Source organism: Theropithecus gelada, chromosome 19, assembly GCF_003255815.1.
Source record: "Theropithecus gelada isolate Dixy chromosome 19, Tgel_1.0, whole genome shotgun sequence".
In the NCBI taxonomy this organism is placed as follows: domain Eukaryota; kingdom Metazoa; phylum Chordata; class Mammalia; order Primates; family Cercopithecidae; genus Theropithecus; species Theropithecus gelada.
Window position 1 is genome coordinate 4,001,091 of NC_037687.1, and position 17,015 is coordinate 4,018,105.

The 17,015-nt window shown below is 57.6% G+C and overlaps 1 protein-coding gene across 1 annotated transcript in view; it reads right to left on the bottom strand.

The window, feature by feature from the left end:
* Nucleotides 1–17,015, bottom strand: part of MAP2K2 (mitogen-activated protein kinase kinase 2) — a 36,970-nt gene that overhangs the window by 5,701 nt on the left and 14,254 nt on the right. Inside the window, 7 exon segments of the mRNA XM_025366856.1 lie at nt 1,392–1,456; nt 3,290–3,311; nt 3,313–3,504; nt 5,399–5,523; nt 5,609–5,660; nt 6,741–6,818; nt 15,817–15,963. Coding sequence (XP_025222641.1) covers nt 1,392–1,456; nt 3,290–3,311; nt 3,313–3,504; nt 5,399–5,523; nt 5,609–5,660; nt 6,741–6,818; nt 15,817–15,963 — 681 coding nt within the window.

Genomic DNA, 17,015 nt, shown 5'->3' on the forward strand with positions numbered 1-17,015 from the left:
CTCCTGCGCAGGGGTGGGAAGAGGCAGGGGAGCAGTGGGGGGATGTGTGCACCAGGCCTGGGTGTGGCTGCCAGGTGCAGGGAGAGCTGGGTCACCAGGGCCACCCCACCTGGCCCTGTCATCATCTCGCCACCCAACCCCAGGCCTAGCCCAGTCTGCAGGCAGCTTAGATGCCTGTTTCTCTGCCCCAGCTCCAAAGGGTTGCCAAAGACACAGAAGGCCACAGAAGGCTCAGGGAGGTGGCCCGGCCTGGTCACGTGGCCAGCAGGACCTTGGGGTGCAGTCCTGTGCCTCCCTGACAGCTGCAGGCCTGGGAGGAGGCCAAGCCCCTCCTTGTGCCTTGGTTTACTCTTCTGGGTGGTGGAAACCCTCACACTTGGCTCACGGGGTGGTTACGGGGACTGACGGAACAGGAGCCACCCCAGGACCTATAGGTCCTTCTAGGCTCTCCGGCCTCCTTCCAAGAGGCAAGGGCCACGCCTGTCCCTTTCTCCGTGGAAGTGGGGTGATTTATGAGTCCACACCCATGGGCTCCTGGACGCTCTAATGCAGAGACACTGGACCACCGCTCAAGCGGTAGGCTGGCTCCTTGGCCTGAGCCCGGGGCTGCTGGCACGCACCTCCCGCTAGACTCAGGGTGAGAGGCTGCGGCGGGAATTCTGGGTGCGTCTTCATAAAAAAAGGCCCTTGGGAAGGAGCTGGGCTTGCGCAGCACAATGGAAGACGGGAGATGCGATGCACGTGGAATTGGTTCAAGAATCACTTGAACCTGGGAGGCGGAGGTTGCAGTGAGCCAAGATCAAGCCACTGCACTACAAAGCTAGACTTTGTCTCAAAAAAAAAGAGAAAAATAGCTGGGTGTGGTGGTGTGCACCTGTAGTCTCAGCTACTTGGGAGGCTGAGGCACGAGAATCACCTGAGCTTGGAAAGTGGAGGTTTCAGTGAGCCGAGATGGCATCACTGTACTCCAGCCTGGGTGACTTTTTTTTTTTTTTTTTTTTTTTGAGGCGGAGTCTTGCTCTATCGCCCAGGCTGGAGTGCAGTGGCGCAATCTCTGCTCACTGCAAGCTCCACTTCCTGGGTTCACGCCATTCTCCTGTCTCAGCCTCCCGAGTAGCTGGGACTACAGGTGTCTGCCACCGTGCTCAGCTAATTTTTTGTATTTTTAGTAGAGACGGGGTTTCACTGTGTTAGCCAGGATGGTCTCGATCTCCTGACCTCGTGATCTGCCCCACCTCAGCCTCCCAAAGTGCTGGGATTACAGGCGGGAGCCACCGCGCCCGGCCCAGCCTGGGTGACTCTTGCTCTACTCAAGAGAGAGATTTTGCTTCCAAAAAAAATAAAAGAAAAAGAAAAAAGAAAAGAAAAGCCAAAAGGCGTCGAGCACAAACCTCATTCACAATATAGTCCAGCAGTTCGAAGATGGCCATGGCGGGCCGGCTGTCCATCCCGTGACCTGCACAGGGAGAGAGATGGAGGTGAGAGGGGCCGGTGGCCACCTCACTACTTCTGGGGGTTGGGCTCCCAGGGGGCTGATCACCACCGGGCACCCTCCTCCCCACGCCAGCCTAAATCGGAGGTGGGTGTGCAGAGGCACAGGACAAAGCTCCTCTGCCTGACGCTGCGTTCCATTCCCCGGGATGCCTGAGCCTCTAGTGAATTAAAAAAACGGTAAAAGGAACATGAACATTTTTTGAGAAGTCACACATTTGGCTCGGTGAGGCTTGCCGGACGTGCCAAAGTCATCACCCTCCTCTGTGGCGGGCAGGGGGAGGGACGGTGCTGACCGCAGGCAAGGACAGCAGTGTGACCTTGCATGGAGCTGCTGGCGGTGATGGTGGCAGGCCCCGAGTGCCATTCAGGGCGGGAGGCCGGCTAGGGGTGGCTGACCCGTCTGAGAACCAGCTGGCCAGGCCTGGGCTTGGCCGCTGGACTTTCGCCTTCTGCCTGTCCCAAAATGGGCAGGCGGGCTGGGGCCCTGGGCTGGGGGCAGGGCTGGGGACGGTGTACCACCTGGGAGGGGCTGAGGCCAGGCCTGAGGATAAGGACTTGGGGGACTCTCCCTGGGACAAGATCAAGACATCCCAGCAGTCTGGCTGGAGGGGAGGGCTTGGGTTTGCCAGTGCTGTGAAAATCACCTTCTCACAGCCCCAGCCCGGCCAGGGTAGAAGGACCACAAAATGTGGCCTGCTCGTGTCATAAAATACCACTCAGCCTTTCAAAAGGAGCCAGGCTCTGACACGCACCACGGCGTGGAGGACCCTCGAGGACACCGCTCCGGGAGAGAAGCCACACACAAAACACAGAAGGCCACACAGTGTGTGATCCCGTTTCTGTGAAATGCCCAGGACAGGCCAGTTCACAGAGGTAGGAAGGGGATGGAGAGTGACGGCTGATGGGGACGGGGTTTCCTCTTGGGAAGCTGAGAAGGTTCTGGAATTAGAGGTGATGGGGCGCAGCACTGTGACTGAAAACCACTGAAATGAGTGCGTTGTGGGGGGTGTGCTTCAGTTCGGAAACGTGGTTTTAAAACCAACCAGAGTCCGCTACAGGGTCCTTTGGGGTCTAACTCCACTAACTCTCCCTGATGTCTGACTTCAAAAAAAAATCACAGGACCCTCCCATGACTCTGCACCAAGCAGGGTCCGCCCCTGGTTCTTCCCTCAGGCGGTGGAAGTGTCCGCTCAGGCGTCTCTGGCTGGCGTCTGGGAGCTCCCGCTCCCGAGGTGCCCGCCCTAAGCGTCGGATTGTCCTCTGCGAGTCCAGCTGTCCCTGGGGCCTGAGCCCTCCCGCCCCCTCCCGGGCTGCGTCCCCTCCTGTGTGTGTTGGGGCCGGAGCCAGGAGGCCACTGAGGGCCATGCCAAGTCAGAGCTCCACTTCGGGGCTCCCTGGAAGGCTTGGCCTGCACACAGGAGCGTGTCACCTGCAGAATCCAGGCTCTGCAGCGGCCAGTTTCTTCCACTTTTCTGTAGGTCTGAAAGCGTTCAGGATAAAATGCTGGAAAATCTAACTGCCCAGGGGCTTGGCGGCAAAGCTGCGCTCCCAGATCCCGCCAGCTGGCAACAACAGGTGCAACTGCCTGGACAGAACAGGTTTGGGGCGCTCACTGCTTCCAGCTCTGTCCCGGGAAACCCCAGGACCATCTGAGGACTGCTGACCACAGTCGGCACCATCCAGGGGGACAGGTGGTGCGACAGGGGCAGAGGAGAGGCAGCTGCTGGCCCAGGCACAGCAGGCCCCGCACAGGGTACTGCGCGTCCGGACCGGAAGTTGCAGGCGCAGGCCGTACCGCTGATGGGGCGCCCGGGGGGGTCTCGGCCGAGGCGAGATGCTGTGAGGCTCTCCTTCTTCCCCATCGACCACTGGCCGGCCAAAGATGACCTCCAGCTCCTTGGCGTCGGGCGGGGGGATGGGGTACCTTCCGATGGCCAGCTCCACCAGGGACAGGCCCATGCTCCAGACGTCCGACTGCACCGAGTAATGTGTGCCCTGCAACCGCTCCGGCTACAGCAGAGGCAGGAAGGAAAGAGCCCAGAGGGGCGAAGATGGCAGCTGGAACCCGGGAGGCTTGCCCCATGACAGCTCCAGTCACCCTCTCCATGGCTAATGACCACAGCAATGGACGGAGAGCTGTTAAGCAATTCCACCTCCCAGCTCAGCAACCCCGGGCCTCCCTGCAGCACTTGCTGAAGAGGCTCCAGCCGGACGCCTGGAGCTGGTGTGGACCGCAGCTCTTGAAGAGCCCACAACGCTCAGCGCTTTTGGGAATGGACGATCGGCCCCAGGAAGCAGGGGCCTCCTTCTCCACGGCTAACATCCAGAGCCTGCTCCAAGGCTCAATTTGGCAGGCTGCTGAATCCCCAGTCATTTCCTAAAAGACCCCAGAGTCCAATTTCTTGGTCCAGAAATGAAGTAAGGGCCGGGCGCGGTGGCTCAAGCCTGTAATCCCAGCACTTTGGGAGGCCGAGACGGGCGGATCACAAGGTCAGGAGATCGAGACCATCCTGGCTAACACGGTGAAACCCCGTCTCTACTAAAAAATATGAAAAACTAGCCGGGCAAGGTGGCGGGCGCCTGTAGTCCCAGCTACTCGGGAGGCTGAGGCAGGAGAATGGCGTGAACTCGGGAGGCGGAGCTTGCAGTGAGCTGAGATCCGGCCACTGCACTCCAGCCTGGGCGACAGAGCGAGACTCCGTCTCAAAAAAAAAAAAAAAAAAAAAAGAAATGAAGTAAGGGCCGGGTGTGGTGGCCCATGCCTGTAATCCCAGCACTTTGGGAGGTTGAGGTGGGAGCCCAGGAGTTAAGACTAGGCTAGCCCATATGGCGAGACCCCGTCTCTACCAAAAGCATTTTTTTAAAAATCAGCCAAGGCTGCCGGGTGCAGCAGCTCCCGCCTATAATCCCAGCACTTTGGGAGGCTGAGGCGGGCGGATCATGAGGTCAGGAGATCGAGACCATCCTGGCTAACACGGTGAAACCCCGTCTCTGCTAAAAATACAAAAAATTAGCCAGGCATGGTGGCGGGTGCCTGTAGTCCCTGAGTCTCCTACTCAGGAGGCTGAGGCAGGAGAATGGCGTGAACTTAAGAGGCGGAGCTTGCAGTGAGCCGAGATGGCGCCACTGCACTCTAACCTGGGTGACAGAGCGAGACTCCGTCTCAAAAAAAAAAAAAATTACCCAGGTGTGGTGACAACATGCCTGTAGTCCCAGTTGCTTGGGAGGCTGAGGCAGGAGAATTGCTCAAACCCAGGAGGCAGAGGTTGCAATGAGCCAAGATTGTGCCATTGCACTCCAGCCTGGGTGACAGAGCAAGACTCTGTCTCAAAAAAAAGAAAACAAAGAAAAAGAAAAAGAAAGAAAGAAAGAAACCTGGTAGGCATTGCTAGAGACAAAAACCTCCGTGAGAATTCCAACAGGAAGGGGAGATCTGGCTGGGCGTGGGGCTCAGGCACACCTGCTGGCAGAATCCCAGCACTTTGGGAGGCCGAGGCAAGAGGGTCACTTGAGCCCAGGAGTTCATCACCAGCCTGGGCAATACAGCGAGACCCCGTGTCTACAAAAGACTGATAAATTAACAAATAAAAAATAGCAAGGGGAATCCGAAAAGCAGGCTCCCAGGAGGCACCCAAGCCTTGCGGCAAGTGGGCAGAGCTGACGGAGGGGAGGGTGCAGCTGGGGTGGGAATGTCCTGGGGGCGCTCACGGCCATGTAGGTGCGTGTGCCCATGAAGTAGCTGGGAAAGCCTTGTGGGAGGTGGGGAGAGAGCTGCGCAGGAGAACTGGCGGGGAGAGCGGAGGGGAAGAGATGGAGGGGAGAGCTACGTGGGAGAACTGGGGGCGAGAGCTGAGGGGGAGAGTTGAGGGGAGAGCTGGGGGGACTCACAGCCGGGGGGACTCACAGCCATGTAGGAGCGTGTGCCCACGAAGGAGTTGGCCATGGAGTCGATGAGCTGGCCGCTCACCCCGAAGTCACACAGCTTGATCTCCCCTCTGGAGTTCACAAGGATGTTGGAGGGCTTCACATCTGGGGGCGGCAGGCGGCGAGTGAGGGGCGCCCAACAGTTGCCTGCCAGCCCACAGGGCTCTGGGGAGGGCAGGTTGGGCCTTACCTCGGTGCATGATCTGGTGCTTCTCTCGGAGATACGCCAGGCCCCGGAGAACCTGCAGGGGAGCACGGAGAAGGTCATGGGACAAGGCCGCCAGGACTTAGCTCCTGACCGAGCCCAGGGGTTGGACCTGAGCAGCCAGAGCTGGAGCGAGGGACCTGCGGCAGGAACCCTGTTTCAGGCTGTGAGGAGCTCGCTGGGGTGGAGCAAGCGAGGGCAGACGATGCTGATGGTCCTGTGCTGTGTGCAAGTAAACCCCGGTTCCCACACGGCTGCAGTGCGGCCGATGCCATTACTGCCTCTGAATCAGGGCACACGGCTGAGCCCCAGGGAAGCTGAGACGGTGGCCCACAGCCCGGGAGTAGGCCGGGCTGCTGAGTTTGCCCACACCAGCCTGAAGGGCAGCATCTGTAACGCACCTGGGGCCCCAGGGACTGTGCTAAGGGCCCCCAGACGGGACGGGCTAAGGGTGCCCAGGAAGGACGCTGCTTCCCCCAGGCCCACCCTGGAAGGAGCATCCCGAGAAGTGAAGGAAGCAGCACAGGCAATGCTGACGGCAGCTTTCTACTCTGAAGCGCATGTCTGGCAGCACGCAGCCTGTGTCTTAATCCCAACTCCAGTACGGGCAGGTGGGACTCGGCCCCTGCTATGGGCAAGGTGCAAGCTCCTAGAAGCAACACGCACGGTCTGCTGAGGCCACACGGCTCTGCAGAGCAGCTGCGCTGGAGACCGGGCAGCAGAGACGCCCTTGGCCCCGGTGGCATGTCTAACAGCAAGGGGGAGTGTGTCTGGAAGTCCTGGCGTCCCACGTCCCACCCCAGGGTTTCCCCTTCAACAAGCTCCTGTCCCCTGCAACGCACCAGTGGCCAACATCCCCCTGCCACGAGGGTCAGAGAGGACCAGCATGGCAAACAGAGAATACTAAGAGTGAAGAGGAAACCTAACATCTTCACTCGGCAGATGGTGACCTCGGGCCCCAAAAGGGACGTCACTTGTTCAAGCTCCACAGGGGGTGGCTATAGCCTTGGCCACTCTCTTTCTGCAGGGGCCACCCTAACCCCCACCGCACTGTGAGTGGCTCCTGGAACCCTGGCCGTGTGGAGGAGGCCTGTGCAGGGTCTGCGGCGGGACTCACCGCAATGCTGACTTTCCCCAGGATCTCCTCGGGGATCCTCTTGGCCTCCTTCAGCACCTGGTCCAGGGAGCCGCCATCCTAGAGGGCACACGACGAGTGAGTGCAGGCTCTGAGCAGGTGGCTGGGAAGCCACGGATGCGTCCCCCGACTCCCGGCGAGGGGGCGGTCTGCCTCCTGACTGATGGGAAGCGGGGGCCGGAGCCCAACTCCACCCACTGGTCAAGGGGCCTTCTGATAGCTCTGCTTTGGGTCTGCACACCTGCCCACAAGGTGGCAGAGAAACAGGGCCCAGGGCGCCCCCACCTCCCGTCCCTTCCTGGAATCAATTGCGTGACTCGGCCCTCCTGAGGTCGCCACGGCAGAGGCTCTGCTCCAGGCCAGCCCAAGCCGTGGCCGGGGGCTCAGCCAGCTGTGGGGCCTGCACTCCCTGAAGCCTGCATGGTGGGCTTGTCTGTGCGCCATGGGAGGCGGCCAGGCTGGAGATCAGCTTCCTGGGCCTGGGTCCTCTTCCCAGCACACGAAGGGAAGGGGAGGGTGAGGGCGTGGAGGAGAAGCGGGCGCTGCCCATGTGGGAGGAGACGGAGGGTTGCTGTGTGCCTGTCCAGACCCCCACAGGGGCTCCCTAACCAAGCCCTGCGCCTGTCCCTGCCGCTTAGGACAGAAAGGCCAGGTTGAGTAGGACCAGGTGCCAGGGGGTGCATGGACTGTAGGACGGACCCCAGTGAGGCCAGCCCAGGTGACCGTGACCTTGGCCCCTCCCCACAGCCTCGGTCTCCTCGCCGCTGTGCCGGGTATCCTGTGGAGGCCTGGGAACCAGCCATCATGGCTAGGCTGGCCCCTGGGTGCGGCCCCACCTCCATGTCACGAATGGTGAAACAGAAATTCCATGTCTTGCCCAAGGCTGCCTGGCAACAAGCCTGGGGACCAAAACCCCCAAATGCCAAAACCCCAGGCCCTGGGAGCCACCCAAGATGCCTCTTCAGAGGTGGAGGCTCCGGACACACCTGCCAGGCCACCCCCAGGACAGCAGGAGGTGACCGGCCGAGTTCCCACTGCCACCGTCTGGCATGCTTCTCTTCTGAGCTCAGCAGAGAGGAAAGCGGAACTGAGGCTGGAGAGGCGAGCCGGGGAGCCTGGATTTCCCCACCACGCTGCTCCAGGACTCCTGCAAAAGCCCAGCCTTCCCCAGGACGGCTTTCATTCACATGGGTGGGAGGAGCCGGGGGAGAAATCCTGGGACTCAGGGGTGCCCGGGTTGCCGCTTTCTGGCCACTTCTGCCCAGCTAGGCTCGGAGAGAAAGGCCGAGGGCAGTTCTAGAGAACCCGACACGCTTTGAGGCCTCTAGAGCACAGATGTGACTCCATCCACCAGCTCCAGGCTGAAGAGGCAGACACACAGGGTGGGAGGGCAGGTGTGGCCAGGGCTCAGACAGCCCCGGAGGAGGGGCCGGGATGGGAGCTCCGGTGAGCCAGGGCCAGGTGGAAACTGCTTCTATTCTCAGTTTTTATCAATCTACCTTAAACTAATTCTTTTTTTTTTTTTTTTTTTTTTTTGAGACGGAGTCTCGCTCTGTCGCCCAGGCTGGAGTGCAGTGGCCGGATCTCAGCTCACTGCAAGCTCCGCCTCCCGGGTTTACGCCATTCTCCTGCCTCAGCCTCCGGAGTAGCTGGGACTACAGGCGCCCGCCACCTCGCCCGGCTAGTTTTTTGTATTTTTTAGTAGAGACGGGGTTTCACCGTGTTAGCCAGGATGGTCTCGATCTCCTGACCTCGTGATCCGCCCGTCTCGGCCTCCCAAAGTGCTGGGATTACAGGCTTGAGCCACCGCGCCCGGCCTAAACTAATTCTTTTTTTTTTTTTTTTTTTTTTTGAGACGGAGTCTGGCTCTGTCGCCCGGGCTGGAGTGCAGTGGCCGGATCTCAGCTCACTGCAAGCTCCGCCTCCCGGGTTTACGCCATTCTCCTGCCTCAGCCTCCCGAGTAGCTGGGACTACAGGCGCCCGCCGCCTCGCCCGGCTAGTTTTTTGTATTTTTTAGTAGAGACGGGGTTTCACCGTGTTAGCCAGGATGGTCTCGATCTCCTGACCTCGTGATCCGCCCGTCTCGGCCTCCCAAAGTGCTGGGATTACAGGCTTGAGCCACCGCGCCCGGCCTAAACTAATTCTTTAAAAAGAGGCCAGACATGGGCTGGGAGCAGTGGCCCACGCCTGTAATGCCAGGACTTTGGGAGGCTGAGGCAGGAGGGTCACTTGAGGTCAGGAGTTTGACACCAGCCTGGCCAATACGGTAAAACCCCACCTCCGCTAAAAATACAAAAAATTAGCTGGGTGTGGTGGTGGGCGCCTGTAATCTCAGCTACTCTGGAGGCTGAGGCAGGAGGATCGCCTGAACCTGGGAGGACCGCCTGAACCCGGGGGGATCGCCTGAACCCGGGAGGATCGCCTGAACCCGGGAGGATCGCCTGCACCCGGGGGGATCGCCTGAACCCGGGGGGCGGAGGTTGCTGTTGGTCGAGATCACGCCACTTTTCTCCGGCCTGGGTGACAGAGCGAGACTCCTCAATTTTAAAAAAAAGGCCAGACGTGGTGGCTCACACCTATGCTCCTACCCCTTCGGGAGGCCGAGGAAAACGCATGCTTGAGCTGAGGAGTTTGAGACCAGCCCGAGCCACACAGTGAGACCCCACGTCTACAAAAGGTACAGAAATTAGCTGGGCGTGGTGGCGCAAGCCTGTAGTCCCAGCTACTCGGAAGGCTGCAGTGGGAGGATCCCTTGAACCTGGGAGGTCAAGGTTGCAGTGAGCCGAGATCGCCCCACTGCACTCCAGCCTGGGTGACAGAGGGAGACCCTACCTCAAAAAAAAACAAAAACCAGAAAGAGACCAACAACTTCAAAGAGGCAGGGTGGCGGAAAACAAACCAACACAAACCAACGCAACCAACGCAACCAACACAGCCAACGCAGCCAGCGCAGCCAAGGCAGCCAACGCAACCCTAAAACCCTAAAACCCCTGCCCCCCAGCACAGCTCCTTCAGTCTCCGTTTCTCAAACCCCTGCCCCCCAGCACAGCTCCTTCAGTCTCCGTTTCTCAAACCCCTGCCCCCCAGCACAGCTCCTTCAGTCTCCGTTTCTCAGAGGGTCACAATCAATGTTTGCTGCGTAAGCAAATTCAGACAGCCTTTCCCAGGAGGTGGGGACAGGCGGAGGGCTGGGCTGCGAGCCTCGTGAGCTGGCGGAAGACGCCTCACGGGAGCTCTCTCTGTAGCCGTCTTTCTTCACTGTGACATCGGGGCCAGGTCACTCTCTGGGGGGGGGGCCGGTGTGGGCACTGCAGGGTGCTGAGCAGCGCCCCTGGCCTCCACCCACTCCACGCCAGGAGCACCCCGCAGACGTGATAACCACACATGTCCCCAGACGGCGCCAGGTGTCTCCTGGGAGGGAGAACTGCCCCTGGTTGAGAAGGGCTGGTCTCCAGCTATAAAGACCAACGTCTGGCAGGACAAGCAGTTTGTCTGAGTCACAGAGACAGGATGTGGCGCAGAGGGTATTGCAGCTGTGTACTGCTGGCTCCAAATCTCACTCTGTGCATGACCATACACTTCTACCGTGTGTGCGTGTGTGAGTGTGTGTGTGTGTGTCCGTGTGTGCGTGTGTGAGTGTGTGTGTGTCCGTGTGTGTGTGTTTCAAATAGTCCTGTAACTGTACTTTTGTTACATAGGTAGTAGGCGAACACATTTTTCTTTTTTTTTTTTTTTTTTTTTTTTTGAGACGGAGTCTCGCTCTGTCGCCCAGGCTGGAGTGCAGTGACCGGATCTCAGCTCACTGCAAGCTCCGCCTCCCGGGTTTACGCCATTCTCCTGCCTCAGCCTCCCGAGTAGCTGGGACTACAGGCGCCCGCCACCTCGCCCGGCTAGTTTTTTGTATTTTTTAGTAGAGACGGGGTTTCACCGGGTTAGCCAGGATGGTCTCGATCTCCTGACCTCGTGATCCGCCCGTCTCGGCCTCCCAAAGTGCTGGGATTACAGGCTTGAGCCACCGCGCCCGGCCTCATTTTTCTTGTAAAAAATTCAAACGAAGATAAAAAACCGGGACGCCCCATCGCTTCCACCATTCTCCCCTCAAGTGTGACTCAGATTGTTCCAGATCTTTTCTCTTTCTCTCTGTGAGACAGGAGTTGCCCAGACGGCAGCAGAGTGGTGGGATCTTGGCTCACTGCAGCCTCGACCTCCTGGGTTCAGGCAATCCTCCCACCTCAGCCTTCCAAGTAGCTGGGACTACAGGCGCGACATCAAGTCCTGCCAATTTTTTGTAGAGACGGGTTCCTCACGTTGCCCAGGCTGCTCTCAAACTCCTGGGCTCAAGAGGTCCTCTCGCTTCAGCCTCCCAAAATGCTGGGATTACAGAAGTGAGCACCTGGTCCCCAGATCTGACTGTGTATTTGGAAATACAGTCTCAGGACTCACTCTGTTGCCCAGGCTATAGAGCAGTGGCTCAATCATAGCTCGCTGCAGCCTCGACCTACTGGGCTCACGTGATTCTCCCAAAGCGCTGGGAGGCCGAGGCAGGAGGGTCACTTGTGGACAGGAGTTCAAGACCAGCGTGGGCAACATAGAGAGACACCATTTCTACAAAAATAAGCAAATAAATTCGCTGTGCATGGTGGCTTGTGCCTGTGGTCCCAGCTACTCGGGAGGCTGAGGTGGGAGGATGGCACCAGTGTACTCTAGTCTGGGCAACTCAGCAAGACCCTGACTTGAAAAGACAATAAATAAATGAATGGGCCAATGCTATGTTTATTTTCTTTTTCTTTTATTTTGAAACGGAGTCTTGTTCTGTCGCCAGGCTGGAGTGCAGTGGCATGATCTCGGCTCACTGCAAGCTCCACCTCCCAGGTTCGTGTGATTCTCCTGCCTCAGCCTCCTGAGCAGCTGGGACTACAGGCGTGCACCACCGTGCCCAGCTAATTTTGTATTTTTAGCATAGATGGGGTTTCAACATGTTGGCCAGGACAGTCTCGAACCCTTGACCTCGTGATCCGCCTGCCTTGGCCTCCCAAAGTGCTGGGATTATAAACGTGAGCCACGGCGCCCAGCCCATGCGATGTTTATTTTCTACAACCACCCCTCCACTACATGAGTAGTGTTGTATTTGGGGATACTCCCATTCAGTACACCATTGTGGATTTCACTTTGCCACTGCAAAGCGGCCAAATATCATTCTTGAATCGCTCCCTTAGTGATGGACACGTCCAGTTTCCATTACTGCAGAACAACGTGGGCATTCTTCAGCAGATTTCACGAGACCCCGAGAAAGGCCAAGGGGCACCTCTATGAGGTCCCTAAGTCACTGGCTCTCCTTTCCCATCCCATGAGGTCCCAGTGTCCACTGGGTTCTTGCCCCGAGTTATCCAGCAATAGGTTCAGGCCCAAGGGAAGCAGCCAGCCCCACTGTTCCTAAGCTCTAGTCACCAACAAGTGCTGGCCATTTTATATAAATACATGACTGCGCACGGTGGCTCACCCCTGTAATCCCAGCACTTTGGGAGGCTGAAGTGGGAGAATCATTTGAGCCCAGGAGTTCAAGATCAGCCTGGGCAACATAGTGAGATCCCATATCTACAAAAAACTTAAAAAACTACCTGAGCGTGCTGGTGCACCTGTAGTCCCAGCTCCTTGGAAGGCTGAGGCAGGAGGATCGCTTGAGCCCAAGAGGTGCAGGCTGCAGTGAGCTAGGATCATGCCACTGCACTCCAGCCTGGGTGACAGAGAGAGACCTTGTACCCCCCTACTCCCCAAGTAAAAGAAAATAAAGAAGACACAGAAATATGGGGCAATTGCATAGAAATACAGGGAAATGGCCGCAGGACACGGATGCAACACCCCGTGCGTGCCAGGTGCCATCCTGGGGAGAGCTCACATAGTCCTCACCCCAGCAGGGACTACCGCCTCCCTCGGCTTCACAGCAGAAGCAGCAAGAGTCCTGTCCTGAACTCGTGGTGAGAGTGAGCAGTGGGGCCGAGACCTCATCTGGACGCCCATCCTCAGCCCTGGTGCTAAGCTGCCTCTTTGCCTCACTGGGGTGGCCTGGAAGGGAATGAATCAGGTGCTGGGCAGGCCCTGCCGTGGAAACCTATGGGCACATGGGTGAATTCCGAGGGCACCATTCAGCATGGAGAGGATTCACAGGGCCGGCGAGGGTGGCAGGGATGGCCCCCTTGGATGGCTTTACTTCCTAGGATGCTGCCCTGTCAGGGCTCACCTGATGCTTTAAAATCAACATGTTCCACATTGTTTTTTTTAGTTCTTTTTTCTTTTTTTTTTGAGACGGAATCTCACTCTGTCGCCCAGGCTGGAGTGCAGTGGCGCCATCTTGGCTCACTGCAAGCTCCGCCTCCCGGGTTCACGCCATTCTCCTGCCTCAGCCTCCCGAGTAGCTGGGACTACAGGCGCCCGCCACCTCGCCCAGCTAATTTTTTTTGTATTTTTTTTTTTTTAGTAGACACGGGGTTTCACCGTGTTAGCCAGGATGGTCTCGATCTCCTGACCTCGTGATCCACCCGCCTCAGCCTCCCAAAGTGCTGGGATGACAGGCGTGAGCCACTGCGCCTGGCCGACGTTTTTTTTGAGACAGTCTTGCTCTGTCGCCCAGGCTGGAGTGCAGTGGCGCCATCAGCTCACGGCAAGCTCCTCCTCCAGCGTTCAACCGACTCTTGTCCTGAGTAGCTGGGATTACAGGCGTGCACACCACACCTGGCTAATTTCTGTACTTTCGTAGAGATGGGGCTTCACTACGTTGCCCAGGCTACTCTTGGACTCCTGAGCTTAAGTGATTCACCCACCTCAGCCTCCTAAAGTGCTGGGATTATAGGCGTGGGCCACATTTTTTTTTTTTTTTTTTTGAGCTGGAGCCTCACTCTGTTGTTGGAGTACAGTGGCGCGATCTCGGCTCACTGCAACCTCTGCCTCCCAGATTCAAGCAATTCTCCTGCCTCAGCCTCCTGAGTAGCTGGGATTACAGGCACTCGCCACCGTGCCTGGCTAATTTTTACATTTTTAGTAGAGACGGGGTTTCACCATGTTGGCCAGGCTTTTGAACTCCTGACCTCAGGTGATCCTCCCACCTCGGCCTCCTAAAGTGCTGGGATTACCAATGTGAGCCACCACCCCTGGCTAGACAAACTTGGAACTTTTAAAGAATGCACCCCCATAAACACAGACAGCATGGCCTGTGTCTCCCTCTTGCAGCTTGGTGCTCTGTGTGGTGTCCCCTGGGGTGCCAGCACCCACTCAGGGAACCCCCATTTTAAATTCACCAAGAACAGAGGTTGGGGGAGGGTTGCCATGCTCTCCCGTTTCCGCATGGGAAGCAGGGGTCTTGAGAGCTGAGTCAGCCACATGAGGGGAGGACGGAACTCCTGAGTAGAGCGGGTGCCTGCTGGGCGCGAGGAGCGGGAAGACGAGGAAGACGAGGAGGAATGGGGAGCACCACATGACAGAGGGGCCACCTCAGACCACAAAGCACTTCCTCATCCTTTCCTCGCCCTTTGATGCTGCCGGCACCGTGACTCTGCGAGCAGTGGGGCAGACGCCAGGTCTCCCTTGCTGGCGGGAAAGGGGTTCCAAGGCGGGTGCCGCCTTGCCCGAGTCACATGGCTATGTGGGGGCCTTGCTCAAATTCACTTCCTGCCTTTATTACAAAATTGTCAAAGGGGATCGCACGTTTGCAGGGTGTCACCCAAGCATTCTGGTTTTGCAAAGGATGCCGTGTGGCGGGCAGTCTGATACCTGACGAGCTCGGTGTAGCGGGGTCGGCAGCGTTTCCTCCGGGGTTTTGAGCTCTGGCCACTTCTCCTTTTGTTCCACCCAATCTTACCCACTTCTGAGCTTCAAGGCCAGACAGTCTTAACAAAGGGGCACGTCGGAGTCCATGGAGGGGGTGCCTGTGCCCCACCCTAGAGACTGTGATCCCACAGATCTGAGCTGGGGGAGGCACAGACCCGCCTTGACAAGCTCAGACTGCCACACCTTCCTGAGAAGGCCATTTAAAAACGGTCATCAGCTTAGTTTTGTTTTGAGACAGCGTCTCGCTCTGCTGCCCAGGCTGGAGTGTAGCGGCGTGACCAAAGCTCACCGTAGCCTCAACCTCCCGGGCTCAAGGGAGCTTCCTGCCTCAGCCTCTCATGTAGCTGGCGCTACTTTTATCCCCATTTTTAAATGTTGTTAAAAATCTTAAAACAGGCACGTGCCACCAAACTCACTTAATATTTTCAATTATAGAGATGGTTTCTCACTCTGTCGCCCAGGCTGGTCTCGAACTCCTGGGCTTAAAAGATCCTGATTACAGGCATGAGCCACCGTGCCCGGCCTGATAATGATCAATTTTTAATCGCATCTGCCCTGGAACCCAGCAATTCCCTCACACGGTTTAACCTCACAGGTTTGCCTGCGAGTCAGTACCTTGTTACTTGAGATGGGGCAGAGACTGGAAACAACCTACGTGACCCCCAAAACGGGAGTGTTTTCCCTCTCTGCTGTCCTAACGATACCCGGGATACAGCAAGAGAAAAAGCAAAGCCGGGAGGAAGGCATGAGTGCTTAAAAAACAAAATCACTGGCCGGTGCGGCGGCTCATGCCTGTCATCCCAGCACTTTGGGAGGTCGAGGCAGGAGGATCACTTGAGGTCAGGAGTTTGAGACCAGCCTGGCCAACATGGTGAAACCCTGTCTCTACTAAAAATACAAAAATTAGCCGGCGTGGTGGTGGGCACCTGTAATCCCAGCGGCTCGGGAGGCTGAGTCAGGAGAATGGCTTGAACCTGAGAGGTGGGGTTGCAGTGAGCCGAGATCGCGGCACTACTAGACTCCAGCCCGGGCGACACAGTGAGACTGCCTCTCAAAAAACACAAAAAGAAAACAAAACAAAACCAAAGCATCTATATACACAGCTGTATGGCATCCCCTGGAAGCCGGCGCACTGCTGCCTCCGAGGAAAGGGGCCGTGAGGGGGAGCCTTCTTTCTCCCCAACATGCTCTATTCCAGGGAGGCCCTGCCCCTGCCTCTGTCCCGGATGCACTCACCATGTGCTCCATGCAGATGCTGATCTCCCCGTCGCTGTAGAATGCCCCGTAGAAGCCCACGATGTACGGTGAGTTGCACTCATGCAGGACCTGCAGCTCGCGGATGATCTGGTTCCGGATGGCCGGCTTGATCTCAAGGTGGATCAGCTGCCGGGGAGAGGGGGGAGACCAGCTTGGGGGCGCCCGAAAATGGGATGAGGACATTTGGGGTCTCTGCTCTGCAGGCGTTCACAACAGTGGTCAAGACCAACTCAGCCCCCGCTCCGCAATTCCACCCCTAGATGTTCGCCTAGGAGAAGTGGACACGTGCGTCCGCACAGAAACGTGTCCACAAGCGCTCATACCACCACGATTCACAGCAGGCAAGGGTGGAAAGAGCCCAGGCGCCCACCCAGGGCAGAGCAGGCCAACCCAGCGCAGCCCATCCCCCACCGAAACAGGACTCAGCCGTAAAAAGGAACCAGGCCTTGACCCCGGCCACGGCGTGGATGGACCCTGAGGGTGTCACACTTAGTGCGAGATGCCAGACACAAAAGGCCACACAGTATGTGATCCCATTTCTATGAACTGTCCAGGACAGACTGATCCAGGGACAGGAAGGGGATGCATGGGTGCCGGGGGCTGGAGGAGGGGATGGGGGTGACTGCTGATGAGGACAGAGTTCTTTCTGGGGTGATGGAATACTGTAAAATTGACTGTGATGATGAGGACAATGTCATGAATATACTACAATCCACTGAGTCACACACTTTCAAAGGGGACACTGTAAGGTATGTGAATTACACCTCAATAAACCTGTTTTCAAAAAAGACCAGCGAAGCAAATACTTAATTCCCACTCAGTTGTAGTGGGAGCTGTGTGAAAGCGTTTTTCCCCGTCACACCAGACTTTGACAAAGTGCTCACCTTTCCCAGGAGGGAGGCAGGGCAATGGCTCCCCTCCAGCCCTCTCCCTGCTTGGGGTGGGTCTATCTCGAGCCCCTTCCCACCCTCAAGCTGGAGACACCCCGTGGAGACGTTAGGCACACAGAGCCGCGGACGCCCCTGAGGATTCTCCCTCTCCTTCCACCCAAGTTCAAGACGGCAGGGGAAATCTTCATCAAATTGACCCTGGTGCCACTTTAAAAAGGCAAGAAGCCAAAGATCCACTCAAGAGGTCAGAAAGGAGCCTGGCGTGGTGGCTCACACCTGAAATCCCAG